Genomic DNA, 25,153 nt, shown 5'->3' on the forward strand with positions numbered 1-25,153 from the left:
AACAGCAGGGCTAACAGCCCCTTCTAGTGCCTACCTAAGTGCCTGTCTGAATGTCTCTTCACCACCCCTGGCAGCAAATTCCAGATATCAGCCATTGTTTATTTTTTTGAAGAAAAAAAAGTCAATTCTTTCCACGTTCTTTTTGCTTAAACCTATCCCCTCTTGTTTTTGATACCCCTACTGTGTATGTGGATGATGAACAGCTCAACCACTCAGATTCCTTTGTTCCAAAGAAAACTAAGCCAATGCAAACTCTCCCTATAACCCAAGTCCTCCAAGCCAGACTTTTAAGACTTGAGAATAGGCATCAACTCATTCAAATCTATATACAGTAATTTTCATATAAGCAAGGGTCCCAGAGCCAATCCCTGCACTAATACCACCCATCACAGCACTTCCAATCTGCAGAGTATCCTTCTGCTTCTTTCCTTTGCCAATCACCAAGCCAGTTCGGGATCCAATTAGTCAGCTCTACTTGGATCTAATGTGCCCTGGATCAACCTGCCATGCAGAACTTTTCCACAAATCTTACTCTATATATGACTTATTAAAGTCCATATCAGCATCATCTACTGTGCTGCCTTTTAATTTTAATTAACTGATTTTTTTTTTAAAAGCTAAAATTTCCCATGCACAAAGCTGTGCTGACTATCTCTTACCCACTTACCAGAGTCCCTGCTTCTCATTTTAGGATTTTGTCTCAATTTCCTTTGCACAAATGTAAGGCTCATTGCCATGTAGTTACTTGTTTATCCTTGCTCTTGAGTAAATGCTACTCTCAATTCTTCTGGTGCTCCATGTGTGCCTAAATGAAATACAAACAATCTGTCAGGGTTCTAGCTAACTCCTGCCTTGCTTTTCATAGAAAATTGAGATTGATTTCATCCAGGCCAGGGTATTTATAAACCATTATACATCCATTATGTCTAATACCTCATCCTTGATGATGCCTTACAGATTATCCATAAACCCTTCATTGAACCAGATGTCTTCTATTTTGAATTTGAGGCATTTAGTGGCAGTCACTTAAAGAACCAAAATGTGCATCAAAAGGGTGTTTTGTGCCCCACGGATGTTTAATTTGAAACCAGCTAGTATCTGATATTTCCAGTGCTGGAAATCCTCTGTTGCAGTTGGGTTTTTATTTTCCTGAAATTCTTCTATTCCTTATCACTCCTTCCACATTTGTGCAAGGTGTTATTATTTCTGTGCTCAATTCATTTCCACTTTCAGTTTCAAGAATAATGCACAAGTGTTCCAATTAACTAAATATTTCTCGTGATATTCCTAAAATTTATTTGATAGAACTAAAGCAAATTCTTATTTTTTGCAGGTAGTAAGTGTGAATTTTCAACTGTAGTTCAGATCAGGAATGTATGAAAATATACCCTACTGGCCACCAAGCTTTCAAAATTACTTGTGGACTGAGTCATATGAAAACTTTTTCTACAAATATGGCATTCAAGTACAGTAAATAGTCCAAGATTAAGTTCTACATTGTTATAGAAATATTCAAAAGGTAGTTGAGAAATGTCTGAAATGGACAGAACATTTATGTTTTGGAACAGGAGTGTCTTTAGTATTAAGACTGTGCTCGTGATGTGCTTTCCCTAGGAAATTCTATATTAAACAGCTACATAGGTTGTATTTGTGATGGCCACAGGGTGTTTGATACTTTTTCAAATTTCATATGCCAGTGTAAATAATGTGGTAAAGTTACCTCAGATTTGTTAAATTACTTAAGCAGTTTTAGCAGAATAAAAGCAATATCTTAAAAACAAGTACATTTATAAATTTCTGAAATTCTAGATGAATAATATTTGGAAAAGAAATGTATCAGACCTCTATGATAATAGACTTCTAGTTAAAATTTTCATAACCTTCAAATGTTTCTATTGCTTAACTGCATCTACAGTTAGTTAAATATTGATGAATTAATGGTCTGATGAGGTTACTTAAATGGGCGGAACATGCGGGTCTTGGTATTCCACCAGTTGAATTGATACTGCTAGAAATTATAAATTGGTAAGAGAGTTTCTCAAATGCAATGCCCAGTAGTTAAGTAAATCTTTTAATTGTACTTGCCCTTGAAAACTAGACATTAAAAGCTCGATAAATTACTAGAAGATAACATTATTTGAATCTATAAATTTGGTGTGATGAAGGAGAGTTGTTCTTAATCCTTGCAAGCTTTTAAATGCATTTTAACTCTAGATTGGAAGAATCGCTACTTTTGTCTTCCCTCCTCTGTTCTTTCCATATCTTGCATCTGACCTTTTAACAAGAGGCAGCTCTGTGCCTCTAGCAATGTCAGGTACTGTGTGTAGTGCAGCACTGCTCCTTGGTTTTATTCCCCAACATAGTAGTGAGGTCATTCATAAGAAGCTTAATTTGATGTCAAAGCTGATGGCAAGCAAAAACTGCATTTATATTCAAATAGAATTAAAAATGGATCAAATTTTATTTATAAAATTAATGTGATTAAATTAGCTTAAAGGCTGAGGAAGTTATTTTTATAGGAACTATTACAGGATAGTGTAGACAGTTGTCATAGGTTACAGTGGGATATTAACAAGATGCAGAGCATGTTGAGAAGTGGCAGAAAGGGTTCAATCCAAAGAAGTGTGAAATGATAAAGTGAAGTGAAAGGTTGAACTTGAAGGCAGAATACAAGGTTAATGGCAGGATTCTTATCAGTGTAGAGGAACAGAGAGATCTTGGTGTCCACATCCATAGATTCCTCAAAGTTGCTATGCAAGTTGATAAAGGATAATTAAGAAGGAGTATGGTGTGTTATCTTTTAGTCAGTGGGTTGAGTTTAAAAACGGCAAGGTAATGTTATAAACAAGAGAAAATCTGCAGATTCTGGAAATCCAGACAACACATACGAAATGCTGGAGGAACACAACAGGCCAGGCAGCATCTATGAAAAAAGGTATAGTCAATGTTTTGGGCCGAAACCCTTCAGCAGGACTGGAGAAGAGAAGATGGATGAGTAGACTTAAAAGGTGGGAGGAGGGATAAACACAAGGTGACGTGGTAATGTTACAGCTCTTTTTTTTAAGTACTCTGGTTAGACCACATTTGAACAATTGTGTTCAGTTCTGGACACCTCATGATAGGAAGAATGTGGAAGCTTGCGAGAGGGCGCAGAGGAGATTTACCAGACTGCTGCTGGATTAAGGAGCATGTGTTATGAGAAAAAATTTAGCGCACTAGGGTTTTTCTGTTTGGAGCGAGGGAAATTGAGAGGTGATTTGTTGGAGGTGTACGAGATGATCAGAAGCTTGGAGTACGCATCCAACTCCTTTTCCCAGTGCAAAAATAGTTAATACAAGAGGACAAAATTTTAAGGTGACTGGAAGAAAACAGAGATGTCAGGGATGTTTTGTTTACACAGTAGTAAGTGCATGGAACATTGCTAGGGGTGGTAGTAAGCAGATACATTAAGGAAATTTAAGAGACTATTAGACCTAATTTTTTTCTTTCATCCATGTGTCTATCTACCTATGTAGGAGGAAAGAGTTAGATTGCTCTTGGAGTAGGTAAAAAGGTCAGCACAGCATTGTGGGCCAAAGGGCCAGTACTGTGCTGTACTGTTCTATGTAAGTTCACGATCTTAACCTGCATATCTTGTCTTCAGATTATTTCTGCTCCCACTATTCAGTCACAATGCACAATGCTGATATTTGTAACAGTTCTGATTTATTTTGCTGTCTTCCATGCTTGCTATCAAAGGCCTCCTTTAAAAATACATTTCTTTCACAATAGCTTTGGTATTTCTATGTTCCCTTTGTTTTGCCTTACCTTGTAAATTTGGCAGTTCTTTACCCTTGGTGTTATCTACATTTTCAGTTACTTATGAAACAAAATTAAGTTACTGATCTAAACAAAGAAATTCTACAAATGGCTTGGTTCATAGAACAGTACAACACAGGAACAGGCCCTTTGACCCACGATGTCTGTGACAATACGCTGAATTAAACTGTTTCTTCTGCCTTTATATGATCCATATCCCTCCATTTCCTTTATATTATTGTGTATCTAACAGCCTCTTTAATGACATTGTATCTGCTTTCACTACTCTTGGCAGCCCATTCCAGGCACCTCTTTGGTACAGTCCCTTAAACATACATTCTCTCATCTTTAATATAATGTCATCTAGTACTTGACATTTCTATCCTGTGAAACATTCTTTCTACCCTATTTTTGCCTCTTATAATTTTTTAAATTGTACTCAGGTCTTCCCTCTGCCTCTGACACTACAGAAATTATCCTAAATTTATCTGCTTGTAGCTCACACCCACTAGTTCAAGTTGCATGCCTTCACATCCTTCCTGTCTGTAATGGAGTGAATTGAGTGGTTCATTCTCTCAATCTCAGAGATTTCACAAAGTTTGCTTTGAATTACTGCATTTGTTTAAAAAATAAGATTACTGCTAAGGTCATACAAAAGGCAGCTCTGACTGTGCAGCTCTTGAAGATTTGAGTAAATGCTTTAGAATAAATATATTTCCTTGTTAACAGTGGCTCATTGCTTGTTTTAAATGAGAACTTTAACAGTAATGGTATTATCTTCATAGAGAGTTACAGCACAAACAAGCCCTTCGACCCAAAAACGATTGAAACTGGCTATTCTCAACAACCTGCACTGGGACCATAGCCCTCCATATCCCTACTGTCCTGTACCTATCCGGACTTCTCTTAAACGTTGAAATCAAGCTCACATGGATCACTTGTCCTTGCAGCTCATTTGGCACTCTCACGAAGCTGAGCAAAGAAGTTTCCCCTCATGTTCTCCTTAATCTTCTCACCTTTCACCCTTAAGCCATGTCCTCTGGTTGTAGTCCCACCCAACCTCAGTGGAAAAAGCCTACTTGCATTTACCCTATCCATACACCTCATAAGTTTGTATATCTCTATCAAATCTCTCAATATTCTATGTTCTAAAGCGTACAGTCCTAACCTATTCAAACTTGGGTCCTCCAGACCCAGCAAAATCCTTTTAAAGTTTCTCTGCACAATTTCAACTATGTTTACATCTTTCCTGTAGGTAGGTGACCAACAGTGCACACAGTACTCCAAATTAGGCCTCACCAATGTCTTATACAACTTCAACAAGACATCTCGTCTTCTGTACTCAATACATTGATTTATGAAGGCTAACATGCCAAAAGATTTCTTTATGGCCCTATCTACCTGTGACATCACTTTCAATAAATTACGATCCCATTGTTCTACCAGACTCCCCAGTGCCCTACCCTGGTTGGTCTGACCAAAGTGCAAAATCTCGCACTTGTCTGCATTTATAATGCCATTATTTATTTGCCAGTACAGTGATGCCCAAAAGAGGTTTTTGTTGCTCAAACAACCCTCTCAAATGAGAACTATTGGATACCCAAGTACTTGATATTTATATTTGTAAAGTCTAGTTATATAACATAATAATCTGCCTGATCAATTTTAATTTGATATCCAATTATTAAATCAGCAAAACTGGAGTTAATTACTTAATACTTTTGATACTTTTTCTGTTCGTGAAGACTTCCAGTGTTTTTTCCACTGGTTGAGATTCTGAGTTGAGGGTCACTTTTCTAGAGCAAAAAAAAGGAAGTATTTGTGATGTGAAATATTCATTGATGTTAGATTTTTAAGCTTTATGCTTATGTTTCTGAAATGCAATTACTCTATTTCCAAAATAATGTAGGAAGAAATTTTCTCTCTTGGTTTGGAGTATTGAAAGCTATTGAAGCTGGAACTAGTTGTTTTTGTTAAACTACAGAAGCATTTAGAACAAAAAGAATGGCACCTTATCAGACACCATCTGTTCAAGCTTGGTGAATGAAAATACAGGGATATTGGAAGCGTAGGTAAACAGTGGCTCTATTCCAAACTCCAACCCCTCAAATAGGTTATCTCGAGACAGATATGCTGTTCAAATTAATGGCACCTTTGAGCTCACGTTAGTTTTATTAATATGTAGCAGTTTTGTATTTGAATCAAGAGCAGTGCAGATCTGAATCTGAGGTGTCTTTCAATTCTTACTTAAGTAGTCTTTGTTGTTGAAACAGTTGAGTCATTAGGGATTACAAATTTCTGGGGTTTGCAGTGTTTAATTCAACATCTAATTGAAATGAGTGACTCCAAAGAAACCTAGATGAATGATATGGAGCCAATTGAAATAGAGCCCAATTTCATATCGGTATAGCCTGGAAGGATTCCTACTTGTTCAAACATGCAACATGCTACAAATGTACATGAGGGATTACATTTGTAGAACAGATGTGAACATGTGTAAGTGGACTGCTATACATAATGCTAGCCTCTTAATCAAATTAACTCAGAATTCTATAGTTGCCTATTTCTATTTATTATGGTTAACAATTTTGTTTGAAAGACTAAAAGTATGCTTATTTTTTAATGAAAAATGGGCTAGGCTAAACATATTAATCCTTCAGAACTATAGTTATGACATTACTGATGCTGCTCTTCAAATCTAATGGTCTGCTTTAACATGCTAGATAATTTGTTTCTTGAATATGTATATTTTTTATTTAATAGGGTGAAAATCTGCAGCAGAGGTGGGTAGCTGCCTGTTCACAATGTAACAGGGTTGACCTGTATGTTTACTTTGACTTATCTCTAAAATGAAGCTTACGTGTGGAAAATACGACAGTGGTAATCTTAAAGGATCTTTGCTCATCCATGTCTTGGATTTATAGTATTTCCAGTCATGTTCTTTTATTTAAACCGGTTTTGTTTAAATTTTAATGTTCAAGACTGATACTGTCTGAAACTTCTGTTGATATACAGGCAAATCAAATCTATTACATTTTATTAACCCAAGAGATTCTGCTGGAAATCCATGGAATTCTGTCCGTGGCCTCCTCTACCGTCCTCCCGATGTGGTCATTTATACATTGGGGAGACCCGCTGCAAACTGGGAGACCGTTTCGCCGAACACCGGCGCTCAGTCCTCCAGCAGTGGCGGGATCTCCCTGTGGCCACACACTTCAATTCCACAGACCACTCCCACTCCGATATGTCTGTCCATGGCCTCCTCTACCGTCAATATGAGGCCACACGCAGGTTGATGGAACAATACCTTATCTCCTGCCTAGGTAGCCTCCTACCTGCCGGCATGAACATTCAACTCACAGACCTCCATTGATACCCCTGCCCCCCCTTACCCCATCCCTATCTATAATTTTAGTCTGGTTCTCTTTCTCTCTTTTCCCCCCCTCACTATAATCTCCCCCCAGCCCTACCTTTCTTTCTCTTTTATTTCCCATAATTCTCCACCTTTTCCCTAGCCCATTTCCCTTCAGCCTATCACTTCCCAGCTCTCTACTTCATCCCTCCCCCCACTTCTTATACCCCCCTCAACCATCCCATGTTACTTCACTCCTGATGAAGGGTTTCGGGCGGAAACGTTGTCACTGCCTCCTCCCATAGTCTGGCCTGCTGAGTTCTGCCAGCATTTTGTGTTTTTATTTATTTCCAGCATCTGCAAATTCACTCATGTTGCCAACACATACAAAATGCTAGAGGAACTCAGCAGGTCATGCAGCCTCTATGAAAATAAAGAAATAGTCAATGTTTGGGCCAAGTCTCTTCATCAGGACTGAAAAGGAGGGGGGAAGATCCAGAATGAAAAGGGGGGGGGGGGGGAGGACAAGCTAGAAAATGATAGGTGAAGCCAGGTGGATTGGAAAAATGAAGGGTTGGAAAAGAGGGAATCTAATATAGTGGATCATGGGAGAAAGGGAAGGAGGGTGAGGAGAAGAGACCATAAGAAATAACAGCAGAATTAGGCCATTCATCATGGCTGATCCACTTTCTCAGCCCCACTCTCCTGTCTTCTCCCTATATCCCTCCATGCCCTGACTAATCAACCTCCTACCTTAAACATACCCAATGACTTGGCCTCCAGAGCCACCTGTGGCAACAAATTCCACAGATTCACCACTCTGGCTAAAGAAATTCCTCCTTCTCTCTGTTCTAAAAGGACTCACCTCTGTTCTGAGGCTGTGTACTCTGGTCTTAGATTCCCTCACCAGAGGAAACGTCCTCTGCACATCCACTGTATCAGGGCCTTTCAACATTCGATAAGTTTCAATGCCACCCCTCCTTCTTCTGAATCCCAGTGAGTAGAGGCCCAGAGCCATCAAGCTCCTTGTATAACAAGACATTCAATCCTGGAATCATTTTTGTACACCTGCTTTGAATCCTCTCCAACGTTAGCATGTCCTTCCTTAGATAAGAGGCCCAAAACTGCTCATAATATTCCCCAAGTGAGGCATCACCAGTGCTTTATATCCTTGCTTTTATATTCTAGACCTCTGGAAATGAATATTATCATTGCATTTGCCTTCCTCAACACCGACTCAACCTGCAAGTTAACCTCGGAAATTCTGCACGAGGACTCCCAAATCCCTTTGTACCTCTTTTTTTTTGCTATTTTCTCTCCATTTAGAAAATAGTCTACGTTTTTATTTCTTTTACGAAAATGCATGACTGTACACTCCCTATCACTGCCACTTCTTTGCCCATTCACCCAAGTCCTTCTCTCCTACTTCCTCAAAACTACCACCTATCTTTATATCATCTGCAGACTTTCCAACAAAGCCATGAATTCCATTATCCATATCATTGACATGTAACATCAAAAGAATCAGTCCCAACACAGACGTCTGTGGAATACCACTAGTCACCGGCAGCCAGTCAGGAAGGTTCCCTTTATTCCCATTCTTTGCTTCCACCAATCAGCCATTGCTTTATTCATGCTAGAATCTTTCCTGTAAAACCATGGGCTCATAGCTTGTCAAGCAGCCTTATATGTGGCACCTAGTCAAAGGCCTTCTAAAAACTCAAGTGCACAACTCCTTTGTCTGTCCAGCTTGTTATTTCTTGAAAGAATGCCAACAGATTCATCAGGCAAGATTTTCCCTTGAGAAAACCATCCTGACTATGATCTATTTTATCATGTGCCTCCATACACCCTGAGACCTCATCCTTAACGATCGACTCCAACTTCTTCCCAACTACTGAGGTCAGACTAACTTGCATATAGTTTGTTTTGCCTCTGTCCCTTCTTGAAGAGTGGAATGACATTTGCAACTTTCCATTCTTTTGTAACCATGCCAGGATCACTTGATTCTTGAAAAATCATTACTAATGCCTCCACAATCTCTTCAGGCAGTCTCTTTCAGAACCCTGGGGTGTATACCATCTCGTCCAGGTGAATTATCTACCTTCAGATCTTAGTTTCCCAAGAACTTTCTCCCTAGTAATGCAATATCACACACTTCTGTCCCCGACACTCTCGAACTTCCGGCATTTGTTAGTATCTTCCACAGTGAAGACTGATGCAAAATATTATTCAGCTTGTCTTGTCATTTCCTTGTCCCCCGTTACTACCTCTCCAATGTTATTTTCCAGCAGCCTGATATCTACTCTCAGCTCTCTTTTACACTTTTTATATCTGAAGAAACTTTTTGTATGCTCTTTAACATTATTGGCTAGCTTGCCTTCATATTCCATCCTTTGCTTCCTAAAACTTTTTACTTGCCTTCTGTTTTTTTTTAAAGCTTCCCAATCCTCTAATTTTCCACTAATACTTGCTCTATTATATGCCCTCTCTTTAGGGCCAAGTAGGGAATGAAAGGGGAGGGGAGAAAAAGAAGGAAAAAATACCAACATGAGAAATAGATGTTCATGGAGGCAACCTAGAATGGAATAGGTGGTGTTGCTCCTCCACCTTGAGTGTGGCCTCATTGTGACAGAAGAGGAAGCCTTTTACCGACATATCGTAACAGGAATGGGGATAGGAATTAAAATGGTTGGCCACCAGAAAATTCTGCTTTTGGCAGGTGGAGCAGAGGAGCATTTTAGTTTGTATTAATGCTTGTTGCTAAACATTGTTTCCTATTTTTCCTTTTCATTCGGTCTTTCCATTTGATGTTGCATCCTGAAACCTGCTTTGGCACCAGTTGAAGTGCAATTTTTTTTCCACCCCACGCGCATTTGATCTCCTTTGTTACTGTTTTAGCTGTTCATCTTTGATTCTGTTAAGCTCAGCAGGTTTGAAAGGATGACTTCCCTGTAGGTAAAATTTTGACTATTTAATTTTAATATCTGAATAAATGGACATACACTGAGATATCCATCAAATCGTAAGTTTCAATTAAGAAGAATTTTGATGCAAGTGATTTACATTGAGATTTCTAATGTTTCCAAGCAAAATGTTAATGTATTTTAGTTATAATGAATGGGATGTTTCTTCAATAGTGTTTGAAAAGTCTCAGTAGTGGGCAATGACTTATAACACATTGATAAATTGAAGACTAGTTTAACTAATGACAATCTTACTCTTTGCTAATATACACTTGCACATCTGGCATAGGCCTCTGGATAGGAAACAGGAAAAACCTTGTTCAGTTTTATAGTTCTCCCACTTTTAAATTCAGGAGTGTTAAAGCCAATTATACAGTCTCTTTAGTAGCTGGAGCTTGCCAGAAATTGGGAAATCTTGAATTTTTGTATGTTGATTAACAGAATAGGTGATGCATTTACACTTATTAAACCATTTGGGAATTTTTACTGTCTGCACTAGATGTTAGGCAGGAATCAGGCTAAAATAATACAGGTTATAAAAAGGGCCAATAGTTTAACCTGTTTGGTTTTCCTGTATGTAATTGACTTAATATTTCCCGAAATATTTGTCAATTCTAGTTAATTTGATTTGAAATTTGCATGTTTAGAAGCAGCAGCATCAAAATGAAAGCAAATGGAAGATTGAAATAGCAGATCATAGGTAGAATACTTCATAAGTTGATAAAAAGTCCTGAGGTGATCATTGCAAATGTACAAGTTTCCCTTTTTACAGCACATATACATTCTCACTTAGTCTGTTGAACAATTAATAGCATGAACCAAAGCGTCTTAATGCTAATGTTGTGTCTTTAAATTCTAGGAACTAATTTGCAGCAATTAGTTTTTTTCCTTGACTTTTTATTCCTTTAGCTATGTTGTCACAGAGCTAATGCAAAGCGACCTACACAAGATCATTGTGTCTCCACAACCATTGAGTTCTGATCATGTCAAAGTTTTTCTCTACCAGATTTTGAGAGGTGGGTATGTTTACTGGTGGGTTTATTTAGTCCAAACATTAAAGAATATTTTTTATCAAGGTAATAATTTTTGCAGAAATATAGATTTCATTTAATTAGTAATCATCCCTCAGATTGTTTCTAGGCCCTTTGTCATTAAAATATTGATGGAATATATCCTCATTGAATGTTATCTTTGCTCCAAAGGAACTAAATTCTCTTTCTCAAATGTTTTCATTCCTAGAGCCATTTTGAATAATCAGTTCTATATCCTCTAAGACTTTTGCATCCTTAAAATATTGTTCTATAATTAAGTGTATGGAGAGTTGTGGTCTGGACAGTATTACACAGGCTCAGCATCCCTGGTTTTATCTCTGATTCACTTTGTGAATCTCAGGATCCCACGTGTTTTACTAACTATTCTCACAATATATATTAATGCAGTCTATCCTGCCTAGTCTTGCATTTCCTTTGGAACTTAGTCATTCGATCTACATTTTCTCTATTTCTGCCAGTCTGTGTGGCTTCATTTTATCTGTATTGAATTCGTTTGCCACTTGTCTGCCCATCCTCCTAGCCTGTTATCTTACAATACTTGTTTCTGCTAATAGACATTAGATTTTCTGGATTAAGACCAATGGCAATTATGAAGCCTGTGCTTGAACAGAGGTAATAGTGTGCATGTGCATATACATACACATAAAAAACCATGGGTGAAATATGTTCAACAGATTGCCTAGCATGTTATTTTGCTTTTTGAATAAGTATAATATTTATAAATTTCCAGTTTTCTATCACCTCCACAGGTTGATTCTTAATCACTTGAAGGCTCTTCACATGTCTGTCGATGTTTTTTTCCTGCAGTTTATCTCCTTCCGCGAGAATACTCATTCTTTGTTTAGTTAAGAATAAATCAAGACCGCCTCCTTCAAGTGATTACCTACATTCACTTACATTGTACAGCAGATTAACCTCAGACTCTTTCTGAACTTGCCTGCTGGCCTAGAATCTGCCCTTATTATCTTGAAAGTCTAAAATGAATTGCATTTGTTCCATATTAAAAGAACACATTCAAAGCTATCGATCTCTAAATTTTTTATACATTGAATTAGCGAAGTTCAGATGTTCCAATCATGTAATCATTTTTAAATGCTTGTTGTAAACACAGGAATTGTAAGTAATTCCTGTAATTCAGGTTTACAATGATAATATAGGGCAAGTATCAATCATTTATCTATTTGCATTTATATTGCATTTCAGTTTGTACAAGTTATTAGAACAGGTTATACAGGCTGTGCTTCCTAGAAATTCATTCTTTGTGATTTTGAGATGGCCTTTAATATTGAATAAGCTTTTATAAAACATTGATATAAACTAGTGAGGCAGAGGGATAGGGACAGCAGGTTGGAGCTCTGACTTGTGTAGAAAATCAAACGGGCAAGTCAAATGAGAAAATCAGACAGGTAGGGGATGCATGAGACGCAGGCAGGCTTCAAATGCATTTACTTAATGTATAGATGTTTCCGGCATGCAGAAAGGGAAGGGATGATGATCAGGGAGAGCATTACAGCACTCCTCAGAGGATATCCTGGAGGGATTGGCCAATGAGGCTATCTGAAAAGAACTGCAGAATAATAAAGGGATACTATCACTTTAATGGCTTTGTAATCTAGGTCACTGAACAGTTAGCAAGAATGGGAAGAACAGATCTGAAGGCAAGTTGCAGGAAGTTTTGAAAGCACTAGGGTTGTAGCAGTGGGGAAGTTTAACTTTTCCAAGATTGACTATGATTGCCATAGTGTTAGGAGCTTAGATGGGCTGGAATTTGTAAAATACATTCAAGCTGTATTTTGAACCAGAGTGCAGAGCTCCCTTGTTGGGAGAGCCTTAAGGAGTGAGGATGGGCAATTGATTGAAGTATCTCTGTAGGAGCCTTTTTGGAACAGTGACCATAGTTCAGTTGCTCTGGGTTTCCAGCATCTGTAGTCATGGTAAATCAGGTCAGTACTCAAGACAGAGCCTTGAAATGAAGGAAAGTTAATTTCAAAAGTGTATTGACAGGATTTTGACAGAAGTAGATTGGGAACTGCTGTTAGGAGGGTCAATATTTGATAAGCAGGAGGCATTTAAAAGCAAGATTGACAAGAATTTAGAGTCAGCATGCCTGTTTAAGGGTAAGAAGCAAAGATGGTAAGATTAAGGAACTTTGCCGAGTGAAGGATATTGACGGTTTGAATAGATAGTTAAGAGAATTTTGATCTGCTTTTAGTTGAACATAAGATTGGTATTTAAAATAAATATAGTGAGACCAGGCCACTCTGTCTGAGCCAACATCATTAAAACTGTTTGTCCATTGTTTGTCACTGGCATTGAATGGGGCATTCTTATGTGCATTCAGTGGTCCCTCTCAACACAATGAGCAAATACTTAAAACAGAAAATGCTGACAACACTTTTACAGGAGAAAGGTAATATTTAAAAATAAATGTTTCATGTCAGTGACCTTTCACCTGAACTTAATTTGTTGTGAACACTTTTAGGGTGTCCAGAGGACATGAGTGTGTATAAATGCAGTTTTTGTATCCAACCACAATATTAGCACCTGGAAATTGCTGTGGTATTTCAACAAAGGGAAAAGGAAGTAGCATATGATGCATTTGTACATATTTGAACAGACAGATCATAAAGAATAAGAAACTGAAATATTGGTTAGTTTAAAATGCATGAGTAATTTGACCTTTTCAGAAATATATACTTAAATCCCTAACTTTTCAATTTGTACATGAAGGAGCAGCAACTGAGTAAAGTTAAATTCCATTATGGAGCTTTCAGATAAAACATTTTCTGATATTTCATTGTGATAGAGATGAAAATTAGCTGTTGTAAATTGCAGTTTGTTTCCATCTTTTGGAAATTAAAAGTGCATTCTGTGCAATTTGAGAAGAGCAAACTTTGATCTGAGGACTTAAGATGCTTGAAACAGCATGTTCAGAGCCACCTAAGAAACTGCTAGAATGTGATGCAGTACTATTGCAGGCACAACACAGTTATCAATGGAGAAATAGTGTACAATCTTACATACATTCACTTAATTATTTAATGTCAATTTTAGGTCTGAAGTATCTGCATTCAGCTGGTATATTACACCGGGACATTAAACCAGGAAATCTTCTTGTGAACAGCAACTGTGTCCTCAAGGTTGGTTTGCATATTTTTACGCAATATAATGTAAAGTAGTTATGGGTCATTTTACTGAATCAAGATTTTTGCCTAGCCAGTTTCCTAGATGTACCTCACTGATCTTACTGTCACTTAGCGTTCAGAAGCAAGATGTAGATCTGTGGCAGTGCATTGATGAGAGGCTTTGAGTCAAAACCATTGATAGGTGATGAAGGTGGCCATGATTTTATTGCTTATGAAAGCAAGCACTCATTTTAATAAACACGGGATCCTTAAAATGAAGTGAAATTTTAAAAAATATTAACAACTTAAAAGAAAATGAACAAATCAAAGTATATTGAAGTAACTACCTTGTAAATATTTGGCCTATAATATTCAATAAAATCAATTGGTTCTTGGATCCTGTGCTATATCTAATATAATGAAGTGTCTATGAAGTTTTCTCTCCTTACTGTTTTTCTAGTTTCCTTCTATTGGTTTTTAAAAGCTTCCTAATCCTCTAGATTTCCATTCATTTTTGCTATATTGTATGCCCTGTCTTTTGCTTTTATGCTGTCTTTGACTTACCTTATCAGTTACGGTTGCCTCATCCTCCATTTAGATAGATAGATAGATACTTTATTCATCCCCATGGGGAAATTCAACTTTTTTCCAATGTCCCATACACTTGTTGTAGCAAAACTAATTACATACAATACTTAACTCAGTAAAAAATATGATATGCATCTAAATCACTATTTCAAAAAGCATTAATAATAGCTTTTAAAAAGTTCTTAAGTCCTGGCGGTAGAATTGTAAAGCCTAATGGCATTGGGGAGTATTGACCTCTTCATCCTGTCTGAGGAGCATTGCATCGATAGTAACCTGTCGCTGAAACTGCTTCTCTGTCTCTGGATGGTGCTATGTAGAGGATGTTCAGAGTTATCCGTAATTGACCGTAGCCTACTCAGCGCCCTTCGCTCAGCTACCGATGTTAAACTCTCCAGTACTTTGCCCACGACAGAGCCCGCCTTCCTTACCAGCTTATTAAGACGTGAGGCGTCCCTCTTCTTAATGCTTCCTCCCCAACACGCCACCACAAAGAAGAGGGCGCTCTCCACAACTGACCTATAGAACATCTTCAGCATCTCACTACAGACATTGAATGACGCCAACCTTCTTAGGAAGTACAGTCGTCTCTGTGCCTTCCTGCACAAGGCATCTGTGTTGGCAGTCCAGTCTAGCTTCTCGTCTAACTGTACTCCCAGATACTTGTAGGTCTTAACCTGCTCCACACATTCTCCATTAATGATCACTGGCTCCATATGAGGCCTAGATCTCCTAAAGTCCACCACCATCTCCTTGGTCTTGGTGATATTGAGACGCAGGTAGTTTGAGTTGCACCATATCACAAAGTCCTGTATCAGTTTCCTATACTCCTCCTCCTGTCCATTCCTGACACACCCCACTATGGCCGTGTCATCAGCGAACTTCTGCACATGGCAGGACTCCGAGTTATATTGGAAGTCTGATGTGTACAGGGTGAACAGGACCGGAGAGAGTACGGTTCCCTGCGGCGCCCCTGTGCTGCTGACCACCGTGTCAGACCTACAGTCTCCCAACCGCACATACTGAGGTCTATCTGTCAAGTAGTCCACTATCCCATCCACCATGTGAGAGTCTACTCCCATCTCCGTTAGTTTGTGCCTTAAGATCTTGGGCTGGATGGTGTTTAGAATGCTGTTATGAACCAATTCTTCTTCTTTTGGGAAGTGTTTTTTACTCCCAAAAACTTCAAATATTGCTGCTCTATTCTCTTCCCTGCTTGATTACCCTTCTGATCAACTTTGCTCAGCTCCTTGTGTCTGTTGTTACTTTTACTCAACAGTTTTTGCATATCATGCTTCCACCACTGTTTTACACACAGCTATTGAACGTGATCTTCTAGTATATGATAAGTGTGAAGATTGCAAGATGAAAATTAAATTTTTGTAATGCAAAATAGTAAACTCGTTTGGAAGGAATGATATATTTAGGATCAAAATCTTCTCAGGCTTCCATTTGGGTATAGGTATCAATTATAACCGACATTTCGATGACAGTGTCCATCATCTTCAGGCATCATCCATTAAGATGGCAGAGTTTGTCATTGCAACACCAGTTATAATCGATACCTGACCCGCTGGAAGCCCGAGAAGAGTTCATTTGTCATATACATTGGGAAAGCACTAGATCCTTTTTTTAATTTAGTAGTTAAACAGCTGATTGATTATAAGCATCTTTTTTGCTTTGAACTAGAGTTATGATGCTGCAGCACAAGTTTCAATAAATGTCAACTAAGGCATTAAATCGCATTTTGAACTATGAAAGATATGTTGTTTTGATGTACACAGCATTGGTCAGACCTTAGCTTGACATTGTGTGTAGTTCTGCTTGTCTGTTTTATTAAGGAGTTGCCCCTTGAGGGTAGGTACTCCAGTGAGCAACAAAAATATTCTGGATCCTTGAAACTTTGGTAGAAGAAAATTGATGAATGATGTGTTTCATTTACTAAGAAAAGAACAGATTGAGATTATCAAAGTGAAAGCCAGTTTGAAAAGTCAACAGTTTTCCAAGTAAGCATTTCATTTTGCTGAACTAATCAAGTGTTTAAGATTTGACATTCAAAGAGTTAAGATCAGGAACTGATAGTAATATACAAAGCCAATTATAAGGAAATATTGGATGTATTTCAGAAAAGGGGAAAGATTGAAGAAAGTAGTCTGTTAGCAAGATTTTCCTTAGTCTGAAAGTTGTTTTTGCATTGATTTAGTCATTTATATTGCTAGCCAGTGGCTGACAATTTTGAGGTTCTGTAGTTCTATTTCTCTTAACATCAAACAGTTTGGATTTTTGTTCTCTATTCTTCTAACTCTGCATGGTTAATTACATTAAGAATGCTTTGATGGAGAAAGCATGTTTTTGTTGTCACTATTTGAATGAAATTATTTACTATTCAACTGAAGTGATATCACCAAGTCTCCTTGCACTGCACAGTACTATTGTGGTACCTTGGTTTAATAGAAGAAAATCAAATACTGTTGTATCATCATATTTGTCATTTCTGGCTGGTATTCCAAATGCTTCAGTTTTTCTATCTCATATTTGAAGATCAAAATAACTTGCTTGGTAAAGAATGGGAAACCAAGCCAAATGAGCTAAATTTCATTGTAAGAAAAATTTCCCAATTGTTTCCTTAATCCTAAAGGTGGACACAATTCCCATTCTAATCCAAGCAAATAATTTTGATTTTCAAATCTGTGATGGGGAAGTTTTGCAGTATTTGGAACATCTATCCCAATTTAAGGTTTCTGAAAAATGAACCCAAGCACATGGGTCTCCAAGACAAAGAATCTTAATCCATCCTAGTTTGATGCTGGCTTCTGTGACATCTCAAGTTTGCACTTCAAATGATTTATATTGATCAGGAGCAGGAAGCTTAGAATTTCCATCTGACTAAGTACAAAAAACTGCTTAGCTGTTTCAAGGTCAGATAGTTTAGCACAGTGAGAAACAATCTGGAAGAACTCATAGGTCAGTGCAAGTTTTTGACCTGCAACATCAATAGTTCTTTATCCTCCACAGATGCTGCTCAACTTGAGTTCCTCCAAGAAATTGTTTGTTGCACCAGTTTCCAACATCTGCAATTTCTTGTCTCTTGCTGTTGAATTGTGATCTCTTAGTTGTGCAGTTCTTCAGCTGATCCAGTGAAATGAACCATTAGCAATTTGTGCCTCCTGAACATTTGCCTGTTCTTCAATGTGAATGAAAGACTTAAGTATTTTGTTCAAGTGTTGATACTTTAATTGAATAATTTTCTTATAGCTGTAGACTTTCAACTAGATGTCATTTTTTTAATAATCTAATATAATGGCATTATTGAGTTAATTTTATTGCTTAGCAAATTCCTTGAATCAGAAACATTTCTATTTTATTGTACCACCTAACCTTAAAATGCAAAACCCCTTTAAGGTCAGTTGCTTTCATAAAATATTTGTTTAAATTTGATAACTGTCATTTTTTATTTTAGTTTTTTTAACTTAATATAATGTTATAGCTTTGGCATTTATTGCTAGAATTCTTAAACATTTTGTTTTCTTGCAGATCTGTGACTTTGGCCTTGCCAGAGTAGAAGAACTTGATGAGTCTCGTCATATGACCCAGGAAGTTGTCACTCAGTATTACCGAGCGCCAGAGATCCTGATGGGCAGTCGCCATTACACTAATGCCATTGATATCTGGTCTGTAGGATGCATCTTTGCAGAACTCTTAGGTCGTAGAATCTTATTTCAGGCTCAAAGTCCCATTCAACAGGTAATTCAACTGACTGAAATAAGTTTTTAATATCCTTTTATTTTTTTAAAGGCATGAAATTCCATATGTATTGACTGAGATGTTCCACTATTTTAAAAACCCATTTTAAGACAGTCACAGCAAAATGTAAAATGTCCATTTGTTAGTAATTATAACTAGACAACGGGGTGACCCGTTGGGGCACCCTTTGAGAGAAAGGTAGTGCAGTCTAATATGACCAGAATAATCATTAAATTTTCAAGAATGCTGTTGGTATTGCTTTGCTTTGGAAATTGAAGATGAAAAACTCAGTTTATTAAAGAAGACGCGTAGCAAGGCAAATATAGCTCCTCCTGGTTTAACGACGGACACTTATGATGGCAAAATTTCTAGTTTTCCTCTGACAGATCAGAGACTCAGCTGACAGCTCACCCCAACTCCCCCTCCCTCCGTAGAACTGCTATCAGCCATCCCTACTTACTGTCTAACCCGGGTTTCAACTCAATCATATGAACTACAGCTCCCACAATGCACGTCAGGAGCAACGGACCAAACACAGACACAGTCCCTTTCCGCTGGTGGGGGTGGGTGGTGTTGACGGGTTATCATGTGATACATTTGGAGATGTTGAGCATTTCCCAGTTTTAACTTTTGGAAAAATTGTGCAGTTTTTCCACGTTTCGTCTCTAGCTCTGACTGCAATCTGCTTTTCAATCATGGACCCATTTCTACCCTGCAGCTCCAACATCAATTTTTTAAAGTGGTGCCCCCTCAGATTTTTTTTGTTCATCATAGTCGGCTTGAAGCTGAACACAAATATAATTTTAGACTACTTGCATCACATAGGAATTAAGAGAACCAAGAAATTAACTTACATTGAATATAATGAGTTTAATTGCACAACGGTGCTGGTGCTGACGCCTTGTAATAGTTCAACTAACCTAAAATGCTTTGTTGATCATTTTCGTTTGTACTCAGTGTGCCAGTTTTTTCGCTTACATATCTATCAATAATTAGCCAGCATCAATGGATTCCAGCTGCCCTGATACTGTTTCTACATGATTGAATGTTCCATTGAAACCTTTCACTGTACTCAGATATGAAGCAGTAACACCAAAGTCTCCAAGATGCTGATTATTCTTGATGATGTGGTTGGCGCTCTCCTAAATGGACGTGACCGCTGTCCTTTGACTGCAGCAAGGGTTTTTATGGATGTCTCGAAGCACATCATTGCAATAAGATTTATTTATCTCTTATTAATGGGTGGTAGTTAGATCTGTCCCAGTCCTGATGGTGAAGGTGATTAGCAGAATCTGACCACTCGAAAATAGAGCTGTCCTGCCCTTTTGCTCCGGTTGGTGAAGCTGCTGAGGCTGGCCGTGCGCATGCGTCGTGGTGTCGCGTCCCGATTTCCGTGATGGTGGATCGGCTCTCGGGTGAAAGCAGGACTGTTGATTTTGGCAAATGAGCAATTTTATATGAATATATAACCCTGAACTTTGCCTGCATTCTGTAAGTTAGCGCATTTTAAGTCGATTTAGCCAAAAAAAGTACCGCTGTAATGCACCGTTTGCGCTAATTGGAGGTCACAGACAGACAGAGCATGAGACTTTTAGTAGTATATAGATAATTTTATGTAGTACCTTTCATACATTGAGATGAGGGCGCAATGTGCTTTATATACCGTAGATTGCAAAGGTAAATCAATAGTCGTAAAAAGAGACAATAAAATATAAGTAAAGACAATCGTTATATAGAATAAAATGTAATCTAGTGTACCAAATTATATAAATAGAACCAACATCTGCAGGCATTAAGTAATCCTATAAATAGGTCAAATTTAAAAAAGTTGGTTTTTAGAAGTGTTTTGAAACATTCCATGGGACTAATACAGCTGTAGCAGGTTTCATTAGGTTTATGTGTAAGGAACTGATTATGATTCATTCCAATAGGAATTTTGATCCAAACCTTTACTTGTAAAGAACCTTTTGGTTTAAAACAAAACTCTTTCAAAGATAGATGGGCAAGTGAGAAGAAATGAAAATGCAAATCTAAAATATTAAATTTTCAAAAAAAACAATTGAAAAGATCTCTTCAGCAAATCTGTAAATCTTGTTCAGCCTCAAGCTTATTCCAGTACTGTCTTAACTGTATAGCCCTGTTTGTGGGTCTTGGTCACATCTCTTAATATCATTACAAAAAAGCTCATTTTCTAATTTAAATATTTCAATTGACTCAGAATCCCATTGTCTATGAGTATATGGTTTTTCTTCACTTTCCATTTCCCCCCCCCATATCCCAAAGAAATGCAGGTTAGTCAGTTAACTGACCACTAAAGTGTCCCTAGTGTGCTATTAGCTCACTACTTCAGTTTATGATCACAATGCTACATTACACTCATCTGAAAGTACTCGCATATTGATGTACCTACTACTTTTGTCTAGGAGTGGCTTGGGCAAGTAACCCCAGCACATTTTGTTGGAGGCAGGTGCTATAGCATAGTGAGATGGAGAAGGGAGTATGTTGGCTGTAGGCTAGGATGCTCATTAAGAAGGTTCTATTGTCCTGGATGATGTTAAGGTATTGTCTTGGAGTTGCACTCATCTAGTCAAGCAGGACTATTTCATCTTGCACCTAACTTGTGCCTTGAAGATAATAGGAAGGCTTTGGTTTGTAAGGAGGTGATTTGCTCATTACATACGATAGACCTATTATTTTTGTGGATGGTCTAGTTGTACCTAGTGACATTGCTCAACCTCAATCAAGAATGATGTTGGTAGGAGATTCAGTGATGATAAATGTCAAAGATAGTTATCTCTTGGAGATGCTGATTGTCTAGATTTGTGTTGCAAATGTTAGCTTGCCTCAAATAACCTCATACCTGAATGTTGCTCAGATATGAAATCTTTTCTGATCCAAATCAAATCAAATCAAGCTTAATTATCATTCAAACCATACATAGGTACAGCTGAATGAGACAGCATCCCACAGGGGCCAAGGTGCAAAACATTCAAAATAGCAAGCAAACATTCAAAAATAGTACATAATTCCAAACAGGGAGCAAAGAAGCAAATTCACTGGGGGGGGGGGGGGGGTGGATGTATATATGATCCAAGATCCTGAGTGACAATGTCCAGCAGTCGATGACATTGAAGTTTTATAGTGAGTGACCTTGCTGCTTCCAGTTATTATAAAGTACTGATTCCTCAGGTGAGGGAAGATGATAGTCAATGCTATATGTCCTACTCTTATTAGTACTCCAAATTGTATGACTTGCGCTTAACAGGATTAAATTCCATCTGCTATTGCTTTGCCCATTTTATCAACTCATCCTGTATCCTCAGGCTATTATCCTCACTATCAATACTAAATTTGGTATCATGTATTTCAAGCCTCCTACATTCTAAATAAATCTTAATTGTTTATGTATATAACAAGTACTAAGGGTTCTTGTGCCTATCTGTGGTGCACCATCATCAAGGTTTTCAATCACTGAAACAACCCTTGGCAATAGTCTTCTGTCTCATGTTGTTAACAAGCCAACTTTGGATCCAGTATGCCAATTTGCCTTGGATCCTTTGGGTTGCAACCTTTGTACCATTTTCCCATGTGGTCCCACTGAAGTCCACACAAACATCAATACATTTTGTTACTACTTCAAAAAAGAAAACCTAGCAAAGTCGATCTGACTCACCTATGATATAGCATCCCACCTGTGGCAAGCAAAGATTAAAAAAATTTCAGCTCTCCAGCAACCTCCTCCTGTGTTTCTTATAGTAGCTTGGAATCCATCTCACTAGGCATGAGGAATATATCCACTTCTGTGCCTGCTAAGATCTAGAGCCTTTTTAATGTTCTAAGATTTCACCACCCCTTTCCCTGAATTCTCCAACTATAACAGGAACGACACTGTAGTGTAGCAGTTAGTGTAACTGTGCTATTACAGTGCCAGCAACCGGGGTTCAATTCCTGGCACTGTCTGTAATGAGTTTGTACATTCTCCCCATGATTACATAGGTTTACTCTGGGTGCTGCGGTTTCCTCCCACATTCTAATGACATACAGGTTAATAGGTTAATTTGTCACATGGATGTAATTGGGTGGCATGGGCTCATTGCTCCAGAAGGGCCTGTTTCTGTGCTATATCTCTAACTAAAATTAGAACAGTCATTTTTCTCCAAGGTCCATACAGATGCAAAGTGTTCATTTAAGATCTCCATACACAGAATGCTCCTTGGGTACCCAATGTCCCCAACTCTTTATCTGGTTATCCTTTGCCCTTAAAGAAAATACAAAATATGCAAGTACCCTTCTACACTTTATATTTTCCAAAGGTTTTTCCACTGTTTTCAGTTTTCTACATCTGCCGTACATTTGCTTTTTATCCAGCCATTGATTCCATGATATCCAATGTTCCTTGGACTTGCTGAACCTGCCTTTCAACATGTTGCTTCTGATATCTCATTATTTCACTTTTAAATGTCCCCCACTAGTTGCATGCATTTTGCTACTCCTAATCCATTTTTGCTAGGTCTGGATTTACGTTATTGAAATGACGCCCTCCTTCAAATATCAGGATACTGTATTAATTTTCCATATCGTGTTTTTTGTAATTACCCTAAAACATTCATGGTCACTGTGTCCAAAATGCTCTCCCACTGACACATGAACCACTTGCCAGGCTACATTCCCTGAGGGCAAGTCCAGTCTTGCCCCTTTTCTATAAGAACTACTGGCTCAAAAACTCATGTATGCACTTTAAAAATTTCCATCCCCTCTAAGCCTTTCAAACGAAGGCACTCCCTGGAATGGGGGGGGGGGGGGGGTGAAGTTGAAAAATCCTTTACTACTGTAATGTTACTCTCATAACCTAATTTTAGCCTTCTCTTCCTCCCATGTGTCTTGTAGCTCACATGTGGATCTTTTCCAATTCAAGAACAGCTGTCCTGCTTGTTCAAGTTCCACCTTCCTAAGAAATGATACTGCTAACCCAGAACTCTAAAGACCTCCACATTCACCCAGATGTACCATGTTGCCTACAGGTGGTGCTTACACTCTGAAACATGGCTAAAGGCAGAGCAGAAATATCTGTTCTATTTAGTAAGATATTTTCTTACTGATGCTTGATTTTATTCTGTGTGACATTCTGGAGTTGATGTTCAGGACTCCCAGGGCTACTCTTCCCTACCAGCATTCCACTCTACTGTCACTTCTGGTTTCTCATTCCTACTTTGGGTCAAAGACATTATCCAGAGATTGCGAGGAAGTCTTAAATATTGTTCCACCACCATAACCGAATTATTTGCCAAATCAGCCAATTTTAGTTTTTGCTTAATATTTATTAAGTGCTGCTTGAGGGCAGAATTAAAAGTTTTTGTTTTTACAAATCCAGTTTTAGAAAAATTAAGGCAGTGATGTATAAAATGACACTGGATTTGTAGGTTGCCTTAATTTTTTGTTGGAAAAAGGGGAAATGAAATTAATTGTAAGTCATTAACATTTATAGTATCAAGGCTAACTGAGGATGCAATGGTTTAAATATTTAAATAAGGATTTCTGCAAAAAAAGTCATGTAAGATCTTGATATATCTAAACTTACAGTGTTCATAAAAAGTATTCACCCCCTTGGAAGTTTTCATGTTTTTTACAACATTGAATCGGTGGATTTAATTTGTATTTTTTGATACTGATCTACAGAAAAGACTCATGTCAAAGTGAAAACAAATTGGTCTAAATTTACCACAATTATTAAACACAATAATTGATTGCATAATAACTCATCCCCTTCAAGTCAGTATTCAGTAGCTTTGAGTCTGTGTGGATCAGTCTCTGTCAGCTTTATACATCGGTACACTGCAAGTTTTCTCCATTCTTCTTTACAAAATTGCTCAAGCTCTGTCAGATTGCACGGGGATCATGAGTGAACAAACCTTTTCAAGTCCAGCCTCAAATTCTCAAGTCAGGTCTCAACTCTGACTTGGCCACTTCAGAGCACTAACTTTGTTGTTTTTTAAGCCATTCCAATGTAGCTTTGGCTTTATGCTTGGGGTCATTGTCTTGCTGGAAGACAAATATTCTCCCAAGTTCCGGTTCTCTTGCAGACTGCATCAGGTTCTCCTCCAGGATTTCCCTGTATTTTGCTGCATTCATATTACCCTCTACTTTCACAAGCCTTCCAGGGCCTGCTGCAGTGAAGCATCTCAACAGCATGATGCAGCCACCACCATGCTTCACAGTAGGAAATGTTTATGCTGATGTATGGTGTTTAGATTACACCAAACATAGCGTTTAGTCTGATGGCCAAAAAGCTCAATTTTGGTTTCATCAGACCATTGAACCTTTTTCCAATTGACTTCAGAGTCTCCCACATGCCTTCTGGCAAATTCTAGCTGATATTTCATGAGAGTTCTTTTCAAAAGTGGCTTTCTCTTTTGTCACTCTCCCATAAAGCACCTGGGCAACAGTTGTTGTATGTGTAGTCTCTCCCATCTCAGTCACCGAAGCTTGTAACTGCTCTAGAGTTTCTAGAGCATAGGTTTCTTGGTGGCCTCC

The 25,153-nt window shown here is 38.1% G+C and overlaps 1 protein-coding gene across 4 annotated transcripts in view; it reads left to right on the forward strand.

The window, feature by feature from the left end:
- Positions 1 to 25,153, forward strand: part of LOC140731647 (serine/threonine-protein kinase NLK-like) — a 138,203-nt gene that overhangs the window by 74,453 nt on the left and 38,597 nt on the right. For all 4 annotated transcript variants that reach the window (XR_012099883.1, XM_073053268.1, XM_073053270.1 and 1 more), the window contains exons 4-6: positions 11,026 to 11,132; positions 14,223 to 14,308; positions 18,413 to 18,622. Coding sequence is in view for 3 of the 4 variants with exons in the window: in XM_073053268.1 (XP_072909369.1) it covers positions 11,026 to 11,132; positions 14,223 to 14,308; positions 18,413 to 18,622 (403 nt within the window). In the remaining variant the exon portion in view is untranslated. The remainder of the gene's footprint in view (positions 1 to 11,025; positions 11,133 to 14,222; positions 14,309 to 18,412; positions 18,623 to 25,153) is intronic.

This window comes from Hemitrygon akajei, chromosome 8 (assembly GCF_048418815.1).
Source record: "Hemitrygon akajei chromosome 8, sHemAka1.3, whole genome shotgun sequence".
NCBI lineage: Eukaryota > Metazoa > Chordata > Chondrichthyes > Myliobatiformes > Dasyatidae > Hemitrygon > Hemitrygon akajei.